Source organism: Mauremys mutica, chromosome 3 (assembly GCF_020497125.1).
Source record: "Mauremys mutica isolate MM-2020 ecotype Southern chromosome 3, ASM2049712v1, whole genome shotgun sequence".
Taxonomy (NCBI): Eukaryota; Metazoa; Chordata; order Testudines; family Geoemydidae; genus Mauremys; species Mauremys mutica.
This window is the reverse complement of record NC_059074.1, coordinates 83,129,098-83,153,044: the sequence shown is the minus strand read 5'-3', so window position 1 is coordinate 83,153,044 and position 23,947 is coordinate 83,129,098. Positions and strand designations below refer to the sequence as shown.

The following is a 23,947-nucleotide window of genomic DNA, read 5'->3' as shown; positions in this document are numbered from 1 at the left end:
TCAATGGCTCAGACATAGGTTAGGCGTTTGTTGCAAGAGTGGGTGGGTGAGAGTCTGTGGCTTGCATTGTGCAGGAGGTCAGACTAGACGATCATATTGGTCCTTTCTGACCTTAAAGTCTATGATTCTATGACTCTAAGAGGCTAGAGGCTTGAAAGGAGGATGGGTGAGCCTGGAAAGGATTAGATTGAAATCCCATTGGGGAACCAGATACCTCTAGAGGCCCTTGAGGAACTTGACCGTCATCTTATGTGAGAATACTGAGAATATGTGCAGAAGAAAGGCTGATATGGCTGCCAAGTGCACCTTGATTGATGAAACTGCAACTGTAACCTTTTTCGTATTTGTTCCTACTTATACCCATCTCTATCCTTTTACTGTAATCACTCATTTCTAAATAAATATTATTTAGTTTTCAAAGATTTACTGCTTGCCTGTCTATTCTTGATCGGAGGGCTGTATCCCTGTCCTTTCAAGGGAAAGCAAGCTAGCTGCAGCTTTCCCTGGCAATTCCTTTAGGGTAGGCTACAACCTTGGTTACCAGTTTAAATAGTTAATAAAAAAGGTTTAAAATTAAAGGCATCATTTTAGAGCACATCATTGGTTTAATATAATTGAATTCAAATCTTTTGGTAAAAACAACCAGGCTCCCCCTTGTCTGTTGATGTACAACATGGAGGCCGTGTTGTCTGTCAGTACCTGCACCACATGACCAGATAGATGGGGAAGAAACACCTTGCATGCCAGGCGAATGGCCCTGAGTTCTCTGATGTTTACGTGAAGTGACAGCTCCTCCCGCAACCATAGTCCTTGAGTTTTGAGGGAACCGAAGTGCGCTCCCCAGCTGAGGTCGGACGCATCCGACACCAGCACACTGTGGGCTGTGGAGCTACAAACCGAACCCCTTCCATTGCTGGATTTGGATTGCACCACCATTAGAGGGAGGTGAGTACCTGAGGCGGTGTTGTGAGGAGCCTATCCAAGCAATGTCTGGCTGGGGAATAAACTGACAACAACCACATTTAAAGGGGCCTCAGCTGCAGTCTTGCGTGCCAGACTATGTAGATGCACGCAGCCATGTACCCTAGGAGTCTGAGGCAGACTCGAGATGTGGTGAGCAGGTGTGCAGTGACTTAGGCAATCAGATCTGACATTGCTCTGAACCTGGCTTGTGGTAAGAATGCTCTGGCTTGGGTAGGGTCGAGGACTGCTCTGATGAATGCTATCCTCTGAACAGGGACCAATGTTGACTTTTGTTCATTTGTCAACAGGCCCAGGGCATGACAAGTGGCTCATAGCACCTCGATACTGCTCTGTGCCTGCCCTTCAGAGGGGCCCTTAATGAGCCAATCATCCAGATAGGGATAGATTTGGACCCCCGAAGCCTGAGGTAAGCTGCGACTACCGCCATGCACTTTATAACTCTTGACGTTATTGTTAGGCTGAACAGGAGCGCTGTGAACTGGTAATGTGTCTGACTGACAACAAACCGTAGAAATCTCTTATGTCCAGGAAATATTGAGATGCGAAAGAAAGCATCTTTTAGGTTGAGGGCGGTATACCACTCTCCAGGATCCAGTGAGGGGATTTTGGAGGCCAGAGAGACCATGCAGAACTTCAGGTTCTTGAGATATTTGTTGAGGTCTTGCAAGTCCAGGATGGGGCATAGGTCCCCTTTGGTCTTTGGAATGAGAAAATACCATGAGTAAAAATCTTTCCCTCTTCATCCTGTGGGAACTTCCTCCAGGCCCCCAGCCACAGGAGGGCTTGCTCCTCCTGGGTGAGCAATTGCTTGTGAGAAGGGTCCTTGAAGAGGGACAGAGAAGAGAGGGTGGGAAGGGGGGATAGAACAAAATTGGAGGGTATACCCTGCTGCCACTGTATTGAGGACCCAGCAGTCCATAGTTATAGCAGTCCAAGCGGGGAGGAAAGGTAACAAACGGTGGGAAAATAAAGTGTGAGACAGATCCTGGTTGCAGGCTGGGAGGTCGTCCTTGAGTGTCCCCTCAAAATGATTGCCTGGTTTGGGGACGGGCATGGCTTGAGCCTGAATGAGCCCGTCGCAGGCGGTTGGCCTTGGTGACATCTATGTCTGATGTCTCTCCTTTCTGGTCCAGGCCTTGAATCCCTTGCTGACAGGGCACTTTTCACAAATGTGGGACTCACCCACACACTTCAAACAACTAAGGGCATGTCTTCACCAGCAACGTTAAAGTGCTGCCATGGCAGCACTTTAACATGGCTTGTGTAGTCGCGGCACCAGCGCTGGGAGAGAGCTCTCCCAACACTATAAAAAAACCACCTCCATGAGGGAAATAGCTCCCAACGCTTGTGCACTGACTACACTGGCACTTAACAGTGCTGAAACTTGCAGCGCTCAAGGGGGTGTTTTTTACACCCCTGAACGAGAAAGTTGCAGTGCTGTAAAGTGCCAGTGTAGAGAAGCTCTAAGATGTGGATTGCTGGGCTTGAAACCCTGGGGAGTGGGGCATGCCCTGTCCCTGGGGGCACTATGAATAACTAAGTACACAAACACTATTAGGAACTGATAACTACCTACAACTGTTTACACAATAAAAGTTCAAAGAACCAGTGAAAGAGAAACCACTTGCTAGAGCAAGGGGAGTGTTCCAGCACTGTCATTGGCAGTAAGAAGGAACTGAGGGACGAAGGAGGCCAGCAGTGCCCCTTTTACTGGAGCATACCTGCACCAGTCCAGAAGACTCCAGAGCTGGTCCCCTGTGGATACCACTGAGGAAAAAACTTCCGTCACTGGTGCACGTGGCAAGCACACACACCTACAATGGAATGGACATAAGCAATCACTCGAAGAAGAAGAAGAAGAATTAGATACATTAGTGGCAGATAGGTCCATCAATGACTATTAGCCAAGATGGTCAGGGACACAACCCTATGCTTTGGGTGTCCCTAAACCGCATTGAGAATAACTGATTCCTGTCCTCTCCTAACATTCCTTTTCATATGTGTAAAGTTATGTTTCCTGGTGATGGAAGATGTCCCAACTCCTAAACTAACCCTTCCTCATAAATCTTATTTTCCAAACTTAATTTTGTTTGCTGTCTTTCTTGAATCGTTGTACCTCAACTGAACACAGTATGCCAAATGAGTATCAAATAATTTAACTGCTGATTTTACACAAACTATATTTTTGGGACACCATCACATTATTTATGTCATTCAATGTAAAATTCACTATTAGCATCTATTTTCTTCCAAATGGAGTGTAAGTTAATTGATAAATTATGGGTGTTTAGTTAAGGGGTAAATTAATCCTGAATATACATCTCATTTCACATACACCGCACACTACATTATCTTTTGAGTGGATATTCCTATAGTTATTAATAGCTATACTGGAATAACAGAAGATTCTAACAATGCTTTAATAAATGTATTTTTGATTACTTCTGTAAAAGAAAGTTAAATTGGTTCATATGCTTGGAAGAATAAACCAGGGTTGCTTTATAGATTATACACTCAATGCGACTCATGTAAATGTCAGAATATTTGCACTTACTTTTGTGTACATCTAGCATGAAACCATGAAAATGGACTCTCTTTTTCCTCTCTACTTCTATATAAGAATAAAACATGTCCATCACCATTGTCTTTCCTGTGCCTTCAAATAAAAAACAAATAGACACAACAGGTAGTTAATTTAAAAACAGTATGTACTGATTACAGTAATGATTGTTCATTAGCTTTGAACTAATGAAACTACGCTTTTCTGCTGAACAGTAAAAGGCTTGCTTGTTTGGGAAGAGAGATTATATTTTATGTTAAAAGAGCTAGAAGGAAAGTTGTATTTCACTTAATAAAGGACAAATTCTGAAAAAATAAAGTATGACATTTTGAGCCAACAAGTGGCCCTATTGACTCCATCTGAAATATTCCAAATATTTTCTTATTCTGAATCAAGACATTTTCATGGTATATTGACATGACTAGAATCAAATCTTCATTTCTCTGCCTCCCCCCCTCTTACTTAACCAATATTTAACAATATGGGTAATTTAGGAAATAACATGTCACAAACAGAAATACATTATACAAATAGAAATCTGAGAGCAATTGGCTCTATACTTAATACCATTTCATATTCTAAAAGAAACAAGTCTGAAAAGTTCATTAAAATAAGTAACTTGTTATACACAATAAAATAAAAAACCTTTGACATAAAAGGATACATCAGAACTTGAGTAAGCCCTCTGTAGAAGGGCATGCCTGTCCTGTAGCATCCTCTGCTGGCTGAGTGTGGCCCTGCCTCAGTTTCCCCTACTCTCAGCATCCCTTTAGAATTCCACACAGACCAAAAGGTATAAGACAAAATAGCCATCCTGGGGTTCTACTTTATTAAGTCCAAATAAACTTGAAATAAAGTCTCTTTTTTCCAGACTCAAAATAAAGACTCCCTGAGATTTTTTCTCTTCCCTCAGGTTCAGGGGGTGGCAAAGCCATCCTTTCTTGGGGGTTATGTTTCTGGGCTTTCAACAGCTACCCTAGCAACTTTCTTCAGGAACCCTTCTAGTACCTTTCCCCTGCCTTTCTGGGCTGAGAGCGATTCATGGGTAGCAGTCCTTCCCTTGCTGCTATCTTCCCCTTTGTAAGGCCTAGATTCCTTCCTTTAAACCCAGCTGGGCAGCAGGCAATCAGTCACAGGTGCACTGGACCCTGCTCCCTCTTAAACTCTGTGAATCTCTCATTTAGACAAAACTTCCAATGAAATCTTTACTGAAACTTACCAACATCTCCATAGATGTAAAGACCTTTCGGAGGTTTGCTTTTTGCAAAGAGCTGCAAAAAAAGAGAAGGATCATTTTACATAAACACAGTGTGTAGTTAATGCAAGCCTATTGCTGAGGGAATGAAATCAGGTGGCTGGATTTAATTAATTAAGTAGGGCTACCATAAAAAATATTATAAATAAAACAGTTACTAACCTTTCCATAACTACTGTTCAAGTTGTGTTGCACACATCCATTCCACTGTAGGTATTTGTGTGCTCCAATGCATAATTGTTGGAGAGTTTTTAACTTTAGTGGTAACTGTCACAGCAGCCAAAGCACCCTCTGCTGTTTGCACACACCATGCAGGCATAAAGGGCTGAGCTGCCACTGCCCTCCCTCCCCTGCAGTTCCTTCCTACTGGAACAACTCCAATAGAGAGGGGAAAGAGAGTAGGTTGTGGAATGGACATGTGACACAGATCTCGAAAAAGAGTTAAGCAAAAGTTAGTAACTGTTTCTTCTTCCTCAAGTGATTGCACATGTCCAATCCATTGTAGGTGACTCATAGGCAGTCCCATCTGGAAGTGGATTCGGAGTCTATTTGAACAGGGACTGGAAGACCAGTCGTCCAAATTAAGCATCACCTCTAGATTGCTTAGCGGTTTCGTATCAGGTTGGAAAAAAGGGAGCGATTATCCACAGGAGTGGGAAATGCCAATATAGCTGCTAGGTGTACCTTGATCGAGCTAACTGCCAATCCTTGATGATTCAAACACAAAAGATATTCTTGCTTTTATTCAGAATGTGCTGGACTAGGGGAGACCCCTTTTAGCCTCGCCCAGGAGGAAAACTTATTTTATTTCTCAAGGTAAGTTGACTCATTGATGGTTTTCTACTAGTCAGCACTACCTTCTGCACCTTTCCAGAGCTGGACTCCTTTGCCAATGTTAAGCATGAAGTCTCCAGGCTATCATGTGAAGAGCCTGAAAGTTGGGATGGAGGAGGCGGCTGTGATTCTCTGAAAATAGGTGTGCATGAAGTGTGAGTAACAGTGGGGGACTGATTGAGAGGTCCAAGAGCTGTGAAAACCAGTACTGATGGGGCCATGCTGGGGCAAACGGTATAAGATGGGCCTTGTTCTGCATGACCTGGCAGACAACTCTGGGCAAAAGAGGGATAGGGGAGAAAAGTGTACTGCAGACCTTCTGACCACAGCAGTAGAAAAGCATCTGTCAACAAACCTGGGTTGTGTCCTGCCCCCCAGAGCTAAAAAATTGACCTTGCTATTTCTGGGTAAAGGGACCACTTGTGGTGATCAACCTGCTCAATCGATCTGCCATTATATTCTGAGTCCCTGGGACATGGGCTACTTTCAGTAGTTACTGATACACAAGTCCCAGAGCCAGATTGCGTCTTGATAGAATAGTGAGGACCGGGTTCCTTCCTGCTTGTTTACATAAAACATGGCAGTCATATCATCAGTCAGCAACAATATGGTGCTTCCTACTTGGATGTGAGAAAGTAACGCCATGCAAGCTAAACAGATAGCCAGCAATTCCCTCATATTTATGTATAGACCGAGATTCTGTGGAGACCAGAGACACTGCGTTGGAAGGGGTCCAAAGTGAGCCCAGCACCCCAGGTCCAAGACATCCATGACTAACGTAAGAGATTGTTGAAGTGGGGTGAAAGGAACTCACTTGCAGATATTGGTCGGTTCTATTCACCAATCCAGGAAGGACAACATGTGACTTGGTACATGCACTAACATATCTATGAGATGCCTTCTTGAAGAGTATACACCTTGGCCATCCAGCCCTGAAGGAGTCCGAGATGCAGTCTGGCATACTGAATCACATAAGTGCACGCTGCCATATGCCCCAGCAGCCTTAGGTAGTTTCTCACCATGGTGAGAGCAGAAGCCTTTTAGTGCAGAATGAGGCTTTGCATTGTGTGAAACCTTGCCTGTGGTGGTAAGGCCCTGGCTGTTGTTGAGTCCAGGATCATTCCAATAAATTCTATTTTCTGTACTGACAACAGGACTGACTTATCTGTGTTGATCAGCAGGCCTTGCGCATCAAAGGTGGATCAGATTATGTGAATGCTGGGCACCACCTGCGCCCTAGATTGACTTCTTATCAACTCGTTGTTCAGGGTAGGGAATATTTAGACCCTTAACTTCTGGAGGAATGGTGCTACCATCAGACACTTTGGAGCAGCCAAGAGACCAAAGGGGGGGGACTATGAACTGATAAAGGCATCAGCTGACAAAGAACCTCAGAATTTTTCTGTGGCTCTGATGAATTGCCATGTGAAATTAGGCATCCTTTAGGTCAAAGGCAGTGTACCAGTCCTCTGGCTCCAGAGAAGAAATAATAGAAACTAGACTGACCATCCAGAATTTCAGTTATTTTTAGGAACTTGTTTAGCTGCCTTAGATCTAAAATAGGCGTGAGACCCCCTTTTACCTTTGGGATCAAGAAGTTTTAGGAATAAAAAGCCTCTCCCCTGAACAAAGGATGAACCTCCTCTATAGCTTTTACAAGGTGAAGTGATTATATCTCTTGCAGTAATACTGTCTCTTGGGAGGAGTTCCTGAAGAGAGATGGGGAGGGGTGTTAGAGGTAGAAATAAAATGGAATGTATATCTCACTTCCACCACGCTTAGAACTCACCGATCTGTTGGGACATGGGCCAAAGCACAACAACAGAAGTGGGACAGGCAGTTTGAAAAAGCTGGAAAAGGAAAAGGTGGTTGTTGTGTATTTGGTTGTCATGGGTTTTGTTACTATGGCAACTGAGTTAGACTATTAAGGGATAGCTCAGCCGGTTTCAACCAGCTGAGTGAGCTCTCTGTATCTGTAAATAAAATGGAGGTTTTGGTTAGCTGTCTGTTCTCTGGCCTCAAGTGATTGCTTCCTACACCGGCTGCCCCAAGGATATAACACTGGCGATGAGGATGGGATCCTGGTGCTGTTCCAGTAACAGAAGGAAGTAGAAGTCAAGGTAAAGACCAAACAAAGAAAAAAAGCTGCTTGTTTGCACTGACTGTGAAAGTGAAACTAAAAATCATGGCTACTCTGACCAGGCCCCTGGAGCCTTTTGATGAGAATACAGAGCAGTGGCATGTGTATACTGAGCATTTTGAGCTTTTTGGTATTGCAAATGACATTACAGAAGCGAAAAAGGTGCCAATATTCTTAACTGTTGTAGGGGCTAAAACCTACTCTCTGCTACGCAGCTTACTACACCCTGTTAAGCCTGAGACTAAATCTTACAGTGACATTGTGGAAATCCTGGGGTCTCATTTCTCCCCAAAACCACTGGTAATTGCTGAAAGATATAGGTTCCACAAAAGAGACCAAAAGGAAGATGAAACAGTTGTACAATTTGTAGCCATTTTAAAAAAGCTAGCAGAACACTGTGAATTTAAAGAGATGTTAAATGATGCCCTGCGTGACAGGTTAGTGTGTGGCCTCTGCAGTGAAGCTATACGGAAGCGCCTACTGACAGAGGCTCAGCTTACATTACAGAAGGCTGTTGATATTGCTGTCTCCATGGAACTGGCTACAAGGGAGGCACAATACATCGGTGCATCCCCTAGGGTGCAAAAAGTGTCACAAGAACTGACCCACAAAACGGTGCAGAGTCAAGAATGTTACCGCTGTGGTAAGCTGGGTCACCAGGCATCAGAATGCTGGTGTAAGGACCTGGTGTGTCGACACTGTGGCAAAAAGGGACACATTGAGTATGCCTGTAAACAAAAGAAAGAGAGGCCTGTGGTCTGGCCGACAAAAAGAGGAACCTTGCATACCCTAGAGCAGACCCAGGATGATCAAGGTGACACCTCCTCACAAGAGGAAGTGCCTCTGCATGTTTTGTCTTTGGCAGCGGGCTCACATGAATACTGGGTAACCCCCTTATTGGAGGGCAAACCTATACGCATGGAACTAGACACCGGTGCAGCTGTCTCGCTGGTTCCTGAGACTGTGTATAAGGAAAAGCTACAGCATCTTCCGCTTAAGGCAACAAAAACTGTTCTGAAGACGTATACAGGTGAAGCTGTGCCCATGTTGGGCACTATTGATGTTAAGTTGGAGCTCAATGGACAGGCGGCTAAATTGCCACTGTTTGTGGTGAGAGGTAACTACCCAGCCTTAATGGGTAGGTCTTGGCTTGGGAAGATTCAGCTGAACTGGGCAGAAGTGCACCGGATGACTAAAGAAGAAACCAGTCTAACCCCTATACTAAGGAAACATGCTGCTGTTTTTGGAGATGATTTGGGAAGTATGAAGGGAATCACTGTGACATTGAACATTAAACCTGGCAGTCCACCAAAATATCTGAAAGCCCGAACTGTGCCATATGCCATCAGGCCAAAAGTTGAAGCAGACCTGGAGCGCCTGGTCACCAATGGAGTCCTAATACCAGTTACCCATAGCTCATGGGCCACTCCTATCGTTCCAATAGTGAAGAAAGATGGCTCTCTCCGGATTTGCGGTGATTTTAAAGTCACTGTCAACCCAGTGTTGTGTGCAGAGCAATACCCGCTTCCCCGCATCGATGACCTCTTCGCAGGCCTGGCTGGGGGACAAAAGTTCAGTAAGATTGATCTGAGTCAAGCATATTTACAGATGCACGTCGATGAAAAGTCCCAAGAGCTGTTGACTATTGTGACTCATAAGGGGCTTTATCGATACTGTCGCCTACCCTTCGGAATCACATCGGCTCCCGCCCTGTTCCAGAGGGCTATGGACCAGATCTTGTGTGGCTTGTCAGGAGTTCAGTGCTATCTGGATGATATCCTGGTCACTGGAAGAAATGAAGAGGATCACTTAAAGAATTTAGAGGCTACCCTACAAAGACTGGAAGAGTATGGCCTACGAGTTCGCAAAGACAAGTGTGAATTCTTCAAGCCCTCTGTTGAATATTTGGGACACATCATCGATTCTGCAGGTCTTTATAAGGCCCCTGCAAAAGTTAAAGCTATTGTGGAGGCTCCCCCACCTCGAAATGTAAGCCAGCTGCGCTCATTTCTAGGACTACTGAACTATTATGGAAAGTTCATCTCACAGTTAGCCACACTGCTAAAACCACTTCATGAGCTCCTTGGGCAGAACAAGGCCTGGAAGTGGACTGAAGCCTGTGATGTTGCATTTAACAAAGCTAAGGATGCATTGTTAAATTCTGAAGTTCTAACGCACTTTGATCCATCCTTACCCCTGCAATTGGCCTGCGATGCTTCCCCTTATGGAGTGGGAGCGGTCGTGTCACACATTATGCCTTCGGGAGAAGAAAGACCTATTGCTTTTGCTTCACGCACTCTAAGCAAAGCAGAAACTAACTACGCCCAAATCGAACGTGAGGCATTAGGAATTGTTTTTGGAATTAGGAAGTTTCATCAGTACCTGTTTGGGCGAAAGTTTACTCTTCTTACAGACCATCGACCTCTGACATCTATTTTTGGACCCTACACAGGCATTCCCCCATTAGCTGCTAGTCATATGCAACGTTGGGCATTGATACTTTCTGCACACACATATGAAATCAAATATCGGAAATCCACTCTGCACGGCAATGCAGATGGCCTCTCAAGGTTGCCTTTACCGGTCAAACATCAAGATAGTGCCCAAAAGGAAATCTTCTACTTTGAACAGGTAGAGAATACACCCATCACTGCTACTCAGATAAAGAAGGCAACCCGCGTTGACCCAGTATTATCCCAAGTTATGGACCTGGTGATGCATGGAAAATCTCGACAAACCTCTCCGGTCTCACCCGACCTTGTTCCCTACATGTCCAGGCGGACGGAGTTATCGGTCCAATCTGGTTGTTTGTTGTGGGGGAGGCGTGTCATTATTCCACCACCCCTAAGATCACAGATGTTAGAACAGCTACATTCCGGTCACTGTGGAATAGTGCGCATGAAGGAAATTGCACGAAGCTATTTTTGGTGGCCTAGATTGGACGGTGCTATTGAAGAGAAGGCAAAAGCTTGTATGTCATGTCAGGGTGTAAGAAATGCACCCCAGTGGGCACCCCTACACCCATGGGACTGGCCTGAAAACCCGTGGCAACGTATTCACGTTGACTTTGCTGGCCCCCTTGAAGGAAACATGTTCTTGGTGGCAGTAGATGCCCATTCTAAATGGCCAGAAGTCTCTATAATGCAGTCCACTACTGCAGAGAGTACTATCCAAAAACTACGAGGACTCTTTAGTCGTTTTGGTCTGCCAGAACAACTTGTGAGCAACAACGGACCGCAGTTCGTCTCTCAGGAGTTTCAAAATTTTATGAAGGCAAATGGGATACACCACATCACGTCAGCACCATATCATCCGTCCACCAACGGATTAGCTGAAAGATTTGTGCAGACAATGAAAAACGCTTTGAAATCAGCAAAGGGACAACACTCCATTCAAAAGCATCTGGATACCTTCTTACTTTCCTATAGAAACACACCTCATGCTACGACCCAGGCTTCCCCAGCCTTTCTAATGATGGGACGACAGCTGCGCACTTGCTTTGATCTGCTGAAACCTTCTGAACCCAGACAAACTGTGCAACATCAGCAGCGATATCAAGTCATCAGACGGGCACCTAGAGCAAAAGACCGAACCTTTAGCCCAGGACAGCCAGTTTTGGCTCGGAATTATACTTCCAGAGCTAAATGGGTCCCGGCCACAGTCATCACTCAAACAGGACCTGTTTCCTATACAGTCCGGACTGCAGAGAATCTTACCTGGCGGCGACATGTAGATCAGCTGTTGCCAGGTCATGCCAGTCTTCAGGACCCATCTGCAGTTGAGGGGTCTGACTTCACCCCTCCTGGTGAGACACCGAATCATGAGTCACCTGTTCCTGACTGTTCTCCTCCACTACTGCCGGCAGCTGAGATACCCCTTTGCCCAGCACGAGCTGATACCACCTCCTCACCTATTCGTGCTGCGGACCCTGAGCCCCTAGTACTTTCGGGTGCAACAACACCAGAAGTTCGCCGTAATCCACCTAGAGACAGAAGGCCTCCTCATCAGCTGGATCTTTAGTTAGGGCGAACCCACGGTTATGGGGCAAAATAATCCCCAGGGTTTAGCCGGGAATGGAGGCAGTCTACCCTCCTTCTCTAGTTTAGTGTGTGTTTTATTTAGGGGATGTTCTTATTAGGGGGGGAGGAATATGTTGTGTATTTGGTTGTCATGGGTTTTGTTACTATGGCAACTGAGTTAGACTATTAAGGGATAGCTCAGCCGGTTTCAACCGGCTGAGTAAGCTCTCTGTATCTGTAAATAAAATGGAGGTTTTGGTTAGCTGTCTGCTCTCTGGCCTCAAGTGATTGCTTCCTACACCGGCTGCCCCAAGGATATAACAGTGGTACTCTTGTAAGTTGTGGACTACTCTAAATCCACCCATAAAAATGAGCTCTTGGAAGATGCTGCCTGCCTCAATGAACTGGTGGCTGTGAAAGCAGAGGCAGTGGTGGGCATCATTTGTAACCTCTGCACTTGGTAGGTCTTGGGGTCAAGGGACAAATCCCTGAAAATACTGGGACTGAGGAGGATGAAACCCCTTCCACTTCTTTGTTGGGGTGTAAACTTTGCATAGTCTCATCCATCTTTTCTGTGAAGCACAATGGCGCTTCAAAAGGTAAGTCCTGGACTATCTGTTGCACCTCTGGAAGGAGGCCATAACAGTGTAACCAGGATGAGCGCTTCATTGTGGTAGCAGAGGTCAGGCAGTGCACTGCAGAATTTGCTGCATTGAGACCTGCCTGCAAAGTTATTCTGGTAACCAACTTCCCCTCCTCTATGAGAGGCTGGAACTCTTGTTTCACCTCATCTGGAAGTTTATCTTTGAAATTCAAACTGTATACCACAGGATGAAATCATAGTGCCTCAACAAAGCTTGCTGGTTTGCAGGACAAAGCTGTAATTCACCTTCTTGTCCTCTTTATTTTTTGGCATTGATGTCTGGTGCCCCATCTTTCTTTTACACCGGCGGCTGCGACTACAAGGGAGCCTGGAGAAGGATGGTTATATAGGTGTGTGAACCCCTAGAAGGGGACATAATACCATCTCTCCACTCTTTTTGCAGTTGGAGGCAGGGAAGCTGAGTCTGCCAGAGCACTTAGGTAGGATCTAAGATAGCTCTACTAGATATATCTATATGACGCTATTCTAGCCAGAGCTGCAGATGTCAGAATGTCCACCAGTTTGTGGGATTTTTCCTGGATGTCCTCTGGGTCACAGCCATCCTCCTCAGCAACTCCTGATGAGTCTTCAAATCATCAGGAGATGAAGAAATAGGCTCTACCACAATTGGCTCATCAGGGGATGAGGACAAGGCTGCCAATGGTACCAGAGGCTGATCCAGTTCCTGCTCCTCTTGCAGCTGTTCATGAGAGAGATCCTGACTGCCTGGTGCGGGGCTTGGTAACAACACTGTGGTGTTTGAGGTGTAAATGCTCCTGATGCCCAGAAGATAGAGCCAGCTGAGGTGGCCATGGGGATACTCTTGATTGAGAGAGGAAGCCCAATGGTTCCAAAAGGGCCACTGGCGCAGCATAGCCCAATTATGCATAGCCCAAAGGGCCCAGCTGGAACTGAGACTGAAACCAGGGCAGGCAGGTGACATATCCCCTCAGATGGGACCGGCTAGGAGTTTGATGAAGAAGAAGCTTCTTGTTAGTACGTTGGTGCCATACCCATCAGTACCAATGAAGAGGGCTGACTCTGAAGAAAGGGGAGCCAAGGAGATCATTTGTGGCTTTCCCCTATATCAGAGGTGGGCAAATCTTTTGGCCCAAGGGCCACATCTGGGAATAGAAATTGAATGGCGGGCCATGAATCCTCAAAAATTGGGGTTGGGGTGCAGGAGGGGGTGAGGGCTCTGGTTGGGGGTGTGGGCCCTGGGGTGGGGCCAGAAATGAGGTGTGGGAAGGGGGTCCAGGCTGGGGTGGGGAGTGGGGTATGGAGGAGAGGGGAGGACTCCAGCTGGAGATGCGGGCTCTGGGGTGGGTCTGAGGATGAGGAGTTTGGGGTGTAGGAGGATGCTCTGGGCTGGACTGAGGGGTTCAGAGGGCAGGAGGGGGATCAGGGCTGGGGCAGGGGGTTGGGGTGTGGGAAGAGGTGCAGGCTCTGGCTGAGGGTACAGGCTCTGGGGTGGGGCTGGGGATGAGGGGTTTGGGGTGTAGGAGAGTGCTCCAGGCTGGGATCAAGGGGTTTGGAGAGTGGGAGGGGGATCAGGGCTGGGGCAGGGGGTTAGGGCACTGGGGGAGGATCAGCGGTGCAGGCTCCGGGTGACGCTTACCTCAAGCAGCTCCCGGAAGCAGTGGCATGTTCCTTCTCCAGCTCCTATGTGGAGGCACAGCCAGGTGGCTCTGCATGCTGCCCCGTCTGCATGCACCACCCCTGCAGCTCCCATTGGATGTGGTTCCCAGCCAATGGGAGCTGCAGGGGTGGCGCTTGGGGTGGGGGCAGCGTGCAGAGCTCCCAGTTGCACCTATGCATAGGAGCTGAAGGGGGGCCATGCTGCTGCTTCTGGGGGCCGCGTGCAGCAGCCCCCAACCATGCTCCCCAGCTGGAGCGGGGCCATGCTGCTGCTTCCGGGAGCTGCGTGGAGTGGCCCCCAACCCTATGCCCCAGCTGGAGCATTGGAGTGGGGCAAGCCCCAGACCCCACTCCCCAGTGGGAGCTTGAGGGCTGATTTAAAACAGCTGGCAGGCTGGATCCAGCCCACGGACTGTAGTTTACCCACCCCTGCCCTAGATGGTACCAGCCCAATTGGTATGCAAGAGCAGAGGTGAAGGCGTTCAAGGTGGTACCTTGGGCACCAGTGCTGAATGAGTCTCTTTAACTGATGGTGACAGTGGCACTATGAGGTTTAACAACTCTCTTGCAGCCTCAAACACCTTAGGAGAAGAGGGCATCAGTGGCATCTCAGCTCTTTATGCCTGTGCAATGTGTGAGAGAGGGCAGAGGGCCTCAGGCTGCCCCAATGGGTACCACTAAGGGTAAAAACTCTCACATCTGCACAGAGCTGTGCACAAACATCTACAGTGAAATGGACATGTGCAATCACTTGAGAACCACCTTGATAAATTACTAACTCAAAAGTTTGTAACCAATCTAATATTACAACAATATATGGGTTGCGCAAAGGGAAAAAAAGGGAAAAATATGTACAATTTTATTTAGAACTATTTAAAACAACCATATCTCTAGCCATGCTTACCCTATTTAACATCACACTTCTAAACTCCACGATTAAACTTCTCCCAATCCACCATCAAAACAGACTCTCTCATCACCCACTAAACCCTTTGACCACATAGCCCAACAAGAACTTGGGAAAATAGATTTAGTTATATAAACCAGTATCACAATATTTGCAAATATATACTGTAGATTATCAGCAATGTTTAGGATGTGAAATTTCTTGGCTTTAAAAAAAGGAGGGAGGGTTGCATGAAGGATAGTCTTAATCTCCATCCTCTCTCTACCTAGAGCTTCATTCGAGACAATGGAGTTACAATAGGGATAGGTCTGTCTTTTTATGTCTAAAAGTGTTTCACTTCAAAACATGTATTTTACTAACTCACAGTTTATTTAGTAAGTTGCATTTATCTTGAATGAATGTTGCTGAAGTGTTTTCAGCCTGAGTGGCTGTTACTTGAGACATACTGTGTTGTATTTGAAGGTTTGTTTTCTAAGTTACGCTCAATAAAGGCATTCCTACTTGGAAACATTTCCATGCAGATGATTTTGCTAAGCAGTTTGCATTTATCTTAAGATTCACAATTCACTTGAGTTTTTCAAGTAACTAAGCAGAAACATTTACAAATGCATACATAATTCCAAACAGAAATCAGTTTCTAAAGTAGAGACCTGAACAGAAGTCTGATCAGCTTATGAGGCTGGACTGACATCCACTACAATATTTCGCAAGGGTACTTGTTTGGTTATTTTAAATGCTGCAATTTCACAAAGCAATAAAAGCTAAGCAAGAACAGAGGAAAATTAAAATTACAACCCTGTGGTCTCATTTGGAGTTGTGTAATTGCTAAACAACTTGAATCTGGAGCACATTTCAAAACACAGTGCTACATTAAAGAAACAGTAGCTTCTGTAGCAAAAACATTCATTAATGGGCATACAAAAACATAATACATGACCAAAAACAGCAAGATGCATGTTTCAGAATAACATGCCCTTTTAGTACCAATATCTTCAACAAATATGCAAGTCTAACTATAATGGAACCACTTATAGATTTAATTTAGAGAGCTATATTAATAGAATGCCCCCAAATTTTATTAATTTAATCTGTAGTTGCAACAAGGTTTCAGATGTTCTGAACAGTTCTGCTAATAGATTAATAGATTCCAAGGCCAGAAGGGACTCCTGTAATTATCTAGTCCAGGGACGGGCAAACTTTTTGGCTTGAGGGCCACATCAGGTTTCCAAAATTGTATGGAGGGCTGGTTAGGGGAGGCTGTGCCTTCTCAAACAGCCAGGCATGGCCCGCCCCCCTCATCCAACCCACCCTGCTTCTCGCCTCCTGACGGCCCCCCGGGACTCCTGCTCCATCAACCCCCCTGTTCTCTGACAGCCCCTGCCCCCCCCGGGCCCCCCCCGGGGCCCCTGCCCCCCCCCGGGGCCCCTGCCCCATCCAACAACCCCTTCTCCCCAACCGCCCCCAGAACTCCTACCCCCGACTGCCCCCTGCTGCCCCATCCAACCCCCCCTCCTTCCTGACTGTCCCCCCAGAACCCCTGCCCCCATTCAACCCCCCTGTTCACTGATCGCCCTGACCCCTATCCACACCCCCACCCCTTGACCATCACCCTGAACTCCCCTGCCCTCTATCCAATCCCCCCTGCTTCCTGCCCCTTTACTGCACTTCCTGGAGCACCGGTGGCTGGTGGCGCTACAGCTGTGCTGCCCAGAGCACCAGGACAGGCAGCCGTGCCACCCGGATGGAACCAGCCACGCCATTGTGCAGCACAGAGCACCAGGTCAGGCAGCGCAGCTGCAGAGCCATGGCCCGACAAGAGCTCGCAGCCCTGCCGCCCAGAGCATTGCGCCAGCGGCGCAGTGAGCTGAGGCTGCGGGGGAGAGGGGACAGCAGGGAAGGGGCCGGGGGTTAGCCTCCCGGGCCAAGAGCTCGGGCAGGAGGGTCCTGCGGGTTGGATGTGGCTTGTGCACTGTAGTTTGCCCACCTCTGATCTAGTTTGACCTCTTGGATAACACAGGCCATAGAACTTCCCCAAAGTAATTCCTAGAGCACATCTTTTAGAAACACATCCAATCTTGATTTAAAAATTATCAGTGATGGAGAATTCACCACCACCCTTGGTAAGTTGTTCCGGTGGTTAATTACTCCTACTATTAAAAAATTATGCCTTATTTATCTAGTCTGAGTTTATCTAGCTTCATCTTCCAGCCATTGGATCATGTTATACTTTTCTCTGATAGATTGTTTGTTCCCCGTGTAGATACAGACAATAATTAAGGGACCCCTTAACCTTCTCTTTGTTACGTTAAATAAATAGAGTTCCTTGAGTATCATCACAGGACATGTTTTTCAATCCTTTAATCATTTTCCTGGGTCTTCTCTGAATTCTCTTGAATTTACCAATATCTCCTTGAATTGTGAACACCAGAACTGGACACAGTATTCCAGCAGCAGTTGCACCAGTGCCCAATACATAGCTAAAATAACCTCTCTACTCCTGTTTATAAATCCAAGGATTGTGTTAGCCTTTTTGTCTACCGCATTGTATAGGAACTCACATTCAGCTGATTATCCACCATGACCCCAAAATCTTTTTCGGAGTCACAGCTTCTCAGGATAGAGTCCCCCGTTGTGACAGTATGGTCCACTTTCTTTGTTCCAAGATTTATACAATTACATTTATTCATATTAAAACATACTGTTAGCTTGCGCCCAGTTTACCAAGCAATCCAGATCGCTCTGTATCAATGACGTGTTCTCTTCATTATTTACCACTCCCCCTGCAAACTTTTCCAGCGATGTTTTCTTCCAGGTCATTAGTAAAAATGTTAAATAGACGTAGGGCCAACAACCAATCCCTGCCGTACCCCAATAGAAAACTCATTTGATGATGATTCCCCCTTTACAATTACATTTTGAGACCTATCATTTAGCCAGTTTTTAAATCCATTTAGCATGTGCCCTATGAATTTTATCTTTATGGTTTTTTAATCAAGTACCAAGTAAAATGCCTTATGAAAGTCTAAGTATATTACATCAACACTATTACCTTTATCAACCAAACCTGTAATAGAACTGGCTGCAACTGTTTGCTTGGGCTTTAAACATATAGAAAGATAATTGATGACTTTTTCCTGTGTACATTTGTGCATATTTTTTAAAGGGCTTTCTCTCAATATAGTTGTTGAATCTCAGAACTGTACAGCTAAGGAACAACAACAACAAAAAGGATATTTGTATGAAAATATAGATCTACAAATTTCTTTTTGAAAATAAAGGGATTTCTTTAGAGTAAATTTAGGATTAATGACCACACTCCTGGTCATTCTTCATTTTTTACAAGGCAAAAGACGTAATATTTATTAGTGAATAGAAAAAGTCTGCATTTTAAAAAAAACTCAGGTTCCACATCTTTTTTTTTAAAAAACTCTCTCTCACAAACACACAAATAAAAATCAGGAAATGCAAATAGGTCAACGCAAAAGTGAGGGTGTTGTTGCACAAATGTTTCAATTCTAAATGATCTGTCTCAGTTGCTTGTAACTTCCTTAAATTTCAACCTTTTGGGCAGTTACCTCTGTTTGATTCTCACTCCAGGAGTTATCATCTCTGGAAAGTCTGAGGAAAAAAACTGTTTTGGGTCAAAGGAAGGAAGCATAATTGCTTGGACTCTCGGAAATTCCAAGACTGACTTTTGGGGATGAAAGCAGAATTTGTCTTCACAAAAATTTATGACTAGTGAACGATGTATCCCTCTATTACATCAATTCTGTTACTGAAGTGGTCTGAATGGATGTTCAGTGAGAGCTTCTGAAGATATATTTAGTCCCAGGAAAGGGGCCTACATACTTGGAGGAATTCTAATGGTTTAGGGGATCTTTTCAAATCCAAGTGAAATGAGGTTCTCTTTTATTTGATGTTTCCAGGAAAGAAGACACTGTAGTCACCTTTAGGATAGCTCATTTTAAAACCAGTCAAAAATTATAAGAATGTAAGAATGGCCACACTGGATCAGACCAATGGTCCATCTAGCCCAGTATCTGGTCTCTGAGAGTGGCCAGTGCCAGACACATCAGAGAGAATGAACAGAACAAGGCAATTTTGAATGATACATCCTATCTTCCAGTCCCAGCTTCTGGCAGTTGAAGGCTTAGGGGCACACAGAGCATAGGGTTACATCTCTGATCATCTTGGCTAATAGCCATTGATATCACTTATCTAACTATTTTTGAACCCAGTTATACATTTAAATGCTTTTAAATTCTAGCATATGGTTTACTAGGGCTAAGAGTGTCGATTTAAAAAAAAAATTGAATCTTCTCCAAATTAAAAGAATAACTTGATTAACAGATTTCCAGCACTGCCAAGCCTAACATTCAAACACCATGAGTCGGGCCTCCAAAATCATGACACAGTGGCTGGTTTTCAGGCTGTGAACCACAGCAGCATAACATTTAAGGCACCCAAAGATGCAATACATATGTTGACTGAACACATTATTGGCCTGAATGAACCCCAAAGCATCACAGCATCCAACTGCTGAAACAACCAGGCCAGGTCCATGCATACAGAGGGGAACTACACACTCTCCACCCTGGAGCAGAAAAGAAATATTGGCTCTCCTGGGCCTGTGCAGGAGAAGAGGCTATACAAGCACAGCTATGGACCAGCTGTAGAAAACGTACATCTAATGGGCAGATTGCATGGCAGTGGCAGGCAAAGGGATACAATGGGAATCAGTAGCAGTGCTGTGTGAAAGTGAAGGAACTTCACCAGGGACACCAGAAGGTGAGGGTGGGCAACAAGAAATGTGGTGCTACCCTGTAGATCTGCCGCTTTTACAACAAACTGCATGCACTACTTGTTGGGGAACCCAGCAACACTCCGTGTATGACTGCGGACACTTCATAGGACATGACAGAGGACTCAAACCACGCCACAAGCCAGCTCTTTGAAACTCCTGCGGAGTCAAGCCAGGCCCACCACACAAACACACAGAAGCCCAGTGATAAAAAGGGTATATTTGTACAGGAATTATTCCTTGTATTAATTTTTCCCCTTGTTGTTGCCCAAAAGCTGATTTCTCACCTTCTTCCTGCCTCCCACTGCCCTTCTTCACCATTTTTAAAAATGGCACCCATTCCATCCTGAATTTTAGAGAACAAAGGCATTTACTTTTGACTGGTTATTGATGAAATGTTAGAAAATATAGTGTTAGAGAATACATTCTAAAAAATAGTATGGCACTCAGGTCACACAATCCACACCACATCAGTGTCCTGTGCTCAGGTGGAGGTAGGGAGAAGAAAACAGGTAGAATCCACATCTGCTTTTCAATACTTTGGCTTGTTGGGTTAGGCTGAGAGGCCATGCAGAGTACTACATCTGAATAGGGATGTCCCTTTTGTCCTGTTGAGAGTTCTCAATGAAACTTTAATGGAGATACTCTGTGACCCTCTCCTGAACATTGCTAGGGATGGCAGCCTTGTTTCTTTCCCCATCATAGGAGGCTTTCCCATGGTACTCTGTGATGAACTCAGCTGGCATCACTACAATAAATAGGCTAGCAGCATATGTGCCTGGACAGCTTCAGGACGACAGTAGCAGCTGGTTCACTGTGCCTTTATCAACCTGAGGAAAAAGTTATCAACAAAAGTGACCTCTGCCTGTGAAAATATTGCCAATCATCACTGCTTTTCTCCCATACCCACAGGCACTTAGCTTTTAAAGCTTATGTGCAACAGAAGCCCACCCTTTTCTCCCCAGAAGGCTAGCCCATGCTCACAATGGTTTAAGCTTCAGAGTGGTTCTGAACCCAGCCTCCACAAAGCAAAAGTGACCATTAGCATTTGTTAAAAATATTTATGGGAATAATGCAAGGGAGTTTTGAGACTTATCTTTCCCTTTTCTATTGTGACTGCAAATCTAACGGTGTGTCTGTTTGTTGTAATCATCAGCCTCCCGCATGGTGGCTTTGAGAGGTCCCGCCTCCACGCCTGCTGAACATCTGACTCCAATCTGGAGGAGAAAGAAGAGGATTCAGGAGAATATGTTTGGCAAGCTCCTCCAATCCTCTATGGCCTCGGCCCATGAAAATAGGGTTTGTAGGGCCATGATCACAGAGAAGGTATGAGAATGGTGAGATCAGTTGCTGTAGGAGAGGGAAAAGAACTGAGAGGCACATCAGGAAATGCACCAGGATATAATGGGTCTGCTCAGGTAACAAACGCAAAAGTTGTAGAGCACCGTTGACTTACATGCTCACAGAATAACGAGTCCACAGACTTTCCAGTCCCTGGAGAACTACTTGGTCAGTGGTCCCTACACCCCACAACACAACAGATGGCATCAGGATGTGCACCCATACCCCTACCACGCCACACTGGGGGAAAACAAGGAGAACCACAGTTACACATACACAGACCTGTGGAAACCACAGGATCAGACAATACTTGTTGCATTTCATATTGGACTGGGGGTTTTAAAGTATGGTTCACCCTGTTACACTTTTGCTAGATTGTTTTTACTGAGTTTTTTCCACATTACTTTTGTAGGCTGTTGGTTTGCAAACCATGGAGTTCAATTTTTTAAAACTCTGAATATCTATTATTATAGGCAATAAACAACCCATAGTCATAAGTTTAAACAAAGCATGACAGATATTACAGCTGGAGGCAACAACCCTTCATATTAAATAATGTACACTGAATTCATAGTGACACACAATCTATACCACCCTCTCCATTTTAAGTAGTTTACACTAGGCATTACAGATTCCAAAATGGGAGAGATAGTAACCCATTCCTGAACTCTGTTTCATAAAATGTTCATCAGACAATGCTACTGTGCCTCCCTGCTACAATAGTCCTTTAAGCCTCCTTCAGCAATGCAGCTCTGTGCTGAGCTCTTCTAATGGTTCATGTGTCTGGCTGTTCAAATTCAGCAGACAGCCAATCCACCTCACTCCACCACCACAGGATAACTTTTCTCCCTTCACTTCACAGATATTGTGCAATAAACAACACGCAGCGATAACAATGGCTCACTGAAATCCAATGTAGTTGGCAAACATCTCCAACGACTCCTCAATCTACCAAAAACACATTCAACTGTCATTCCTGCTGAGCCAGTCACTGAATCTTTCCTTGGTGCTGTAGAGGTGGCCAGTGTGTGGCTTCATGAACCAGGGGAAGGCAGGGGCACCCAGAATCACTCTTGGCATTTCAACATCCCCAATTTGAATGCACTAGTTGGGGATGAATGTCCCTGTTTGCAACTTTTTGAATAGTCTCATGTTCTTAAAGATGCAAGCATCATGCACCTTCCCCAATATCAGTGAAGCGTCCTGCTGATCCACCTGTCCTTGCATAACCATCGAAAAGTAACCCTTTCTGTTAATATACTCAGTGGTGACATGGGCTGGTGCCAGAATAGGGATATGTGTGCTGTGTATTGCCCTACTGCAGTTTGGGAAACCCATTGCTGCAAAACCATCCAATATTTCATGCATGTTGCCAATAGTCACAAGCCTTTGTAGCAGGAGAAGATTAATGGCCTTGCACACTTGTGTAATGATAGCCCCACTGTCAATTTTCCAACCCCAAAATGTTTGTCCACCGACCAGTGGCAATTTGGTGTTGCAAGTTTCCAGAGTGTGTTCGCCACGCACTTCTCTACTGTCAGTGAAGCTCTCATTTTGGCATCCTAGCACAAGATAGCTGGGGCAAGCTCAGCACATATGCACCCAAAAGTTCTGAAGCCATCACTCACCATCCCACACCTGTGATATGATGAAATCCCACTAGTCAGTGCTTGTTTCTTAGGTGACAAAGTGGTGATACACCGTGAGGAGCTGCTCTGTAAGCAACCAGGCATTTCCCCCCCCCACTGTGTCCAATCAGCGTGGAGTTATTGAGCCCAAACATCTCCGCAACTTCCTCATTACACGCCCAGTTGTAGCAGTATTCATTCACGCTCTGCAAACACAGGAGAATCATGCATCTTGTACTAGAAGCTCTCATGAGAATTCCGCTGAGCTGTGTAGAGTCCATGCTTCTGCCAGAGAGATAAGAGAAACCTAAAATGGCATGCAGGACTGTGGGAGATTTAAAAAACTGTTCCAGTACTATGGGATGGAATAGGTATCACAGTTCAGAGCAACTGCATCTGTCAGTGGCGTAGCCAGGTGGAGGGAACAGGGGGAACAATAAAAAGGTGCCACCTGCTGCGGCACTTTTACTCACCCGGCGGTGCTCGGGTCTTTGGTAGCAAGCCCTTCACTCGCTCTGGATGCCTTCGAAGGTCCCGCTGCCGAAATGCCGCTGAAGACCCAGAGCACCGCCGGGTGAGTAAAATAAAAGCGCAGCAGCAGATGGCATCTTTTTTTTTTTTTTTAAATCGCTGCCCTGGGTGAGAACAAAGGCGCCAGGAAATTGACAAGGTGCCAATTGTACTCAGTGGGGGAGCGGCCTCCCTAGCTACACTCTGACATCTGTATTTCCCTAGTAGTCCAGCAAGGGCAACCACGCTCAGGCTTCTGTCTCCTCAGCTGTTGCCTTTCTTGGGTGGAAACCCAAGTCTCTCTCCCTCCCGACTGGGCCATTTCCAGGCTGAACAGTTCCCTGCTTTCATTGTGTTATGCCCAGCATAAGACCTAAGCATTGGCATTGGCCTAAGCAAGCCTGCTTTGCTTCTTCCCTTCAGTGTTGACACACGGTGTAACTGCCAACATTTGTAAGTTACCCCACACCACTCCCTATGAAAGCTTATTTTATTATTAAGGTAAAAGCGCTACAGACAAAATATTAACAACAATAAAGTAACTTACATGCACGGTAATAAGCTTACTAGCGATCACCCCAACTATCTCTGGCAGCGCAGTTGTTCAAAAAGGGGTCTCATTTGTGGTCATTAGTTCATAACAGCTCTAGCTCAAAACTAGGACATCATGAAAATTTAGTCCCTCTG

At 45.5% G+C, this 23,947-nt stretch overlaps 1 protein-coding gene across 2 annotated transcripts in view; it reads right to left on the bottom strand.

Annotated features, from left to right (window-relative positions):
• The window catches only part of AFG1L (AFG1 like ATPase), a 148,444-nt gene that overhangs the window by 94,415 nt on the left and 30,082 nt on the right, over positions 1 to 23,947 (bottom strand). For both annotated transcript variants that reach the window (XM_045008579.1, XM_045008581.1), the window contains exons 3-4: positions 4,764 to 4,815; positions 3,539 to 3,640 (exon numbers count right to left, since the gene is read on the bottom strand). In XM_045008579.1, coding sequence (XP_044864514.1) covers positions 3,539 to 3,640; positions 4,764 to 4,815 — 154 coding nt within the window. The remainder of the gene's footprint in view (positions 1 to 3,538; positions 3,641 to 4,763; positions 4,816 to 23,947) is intronic.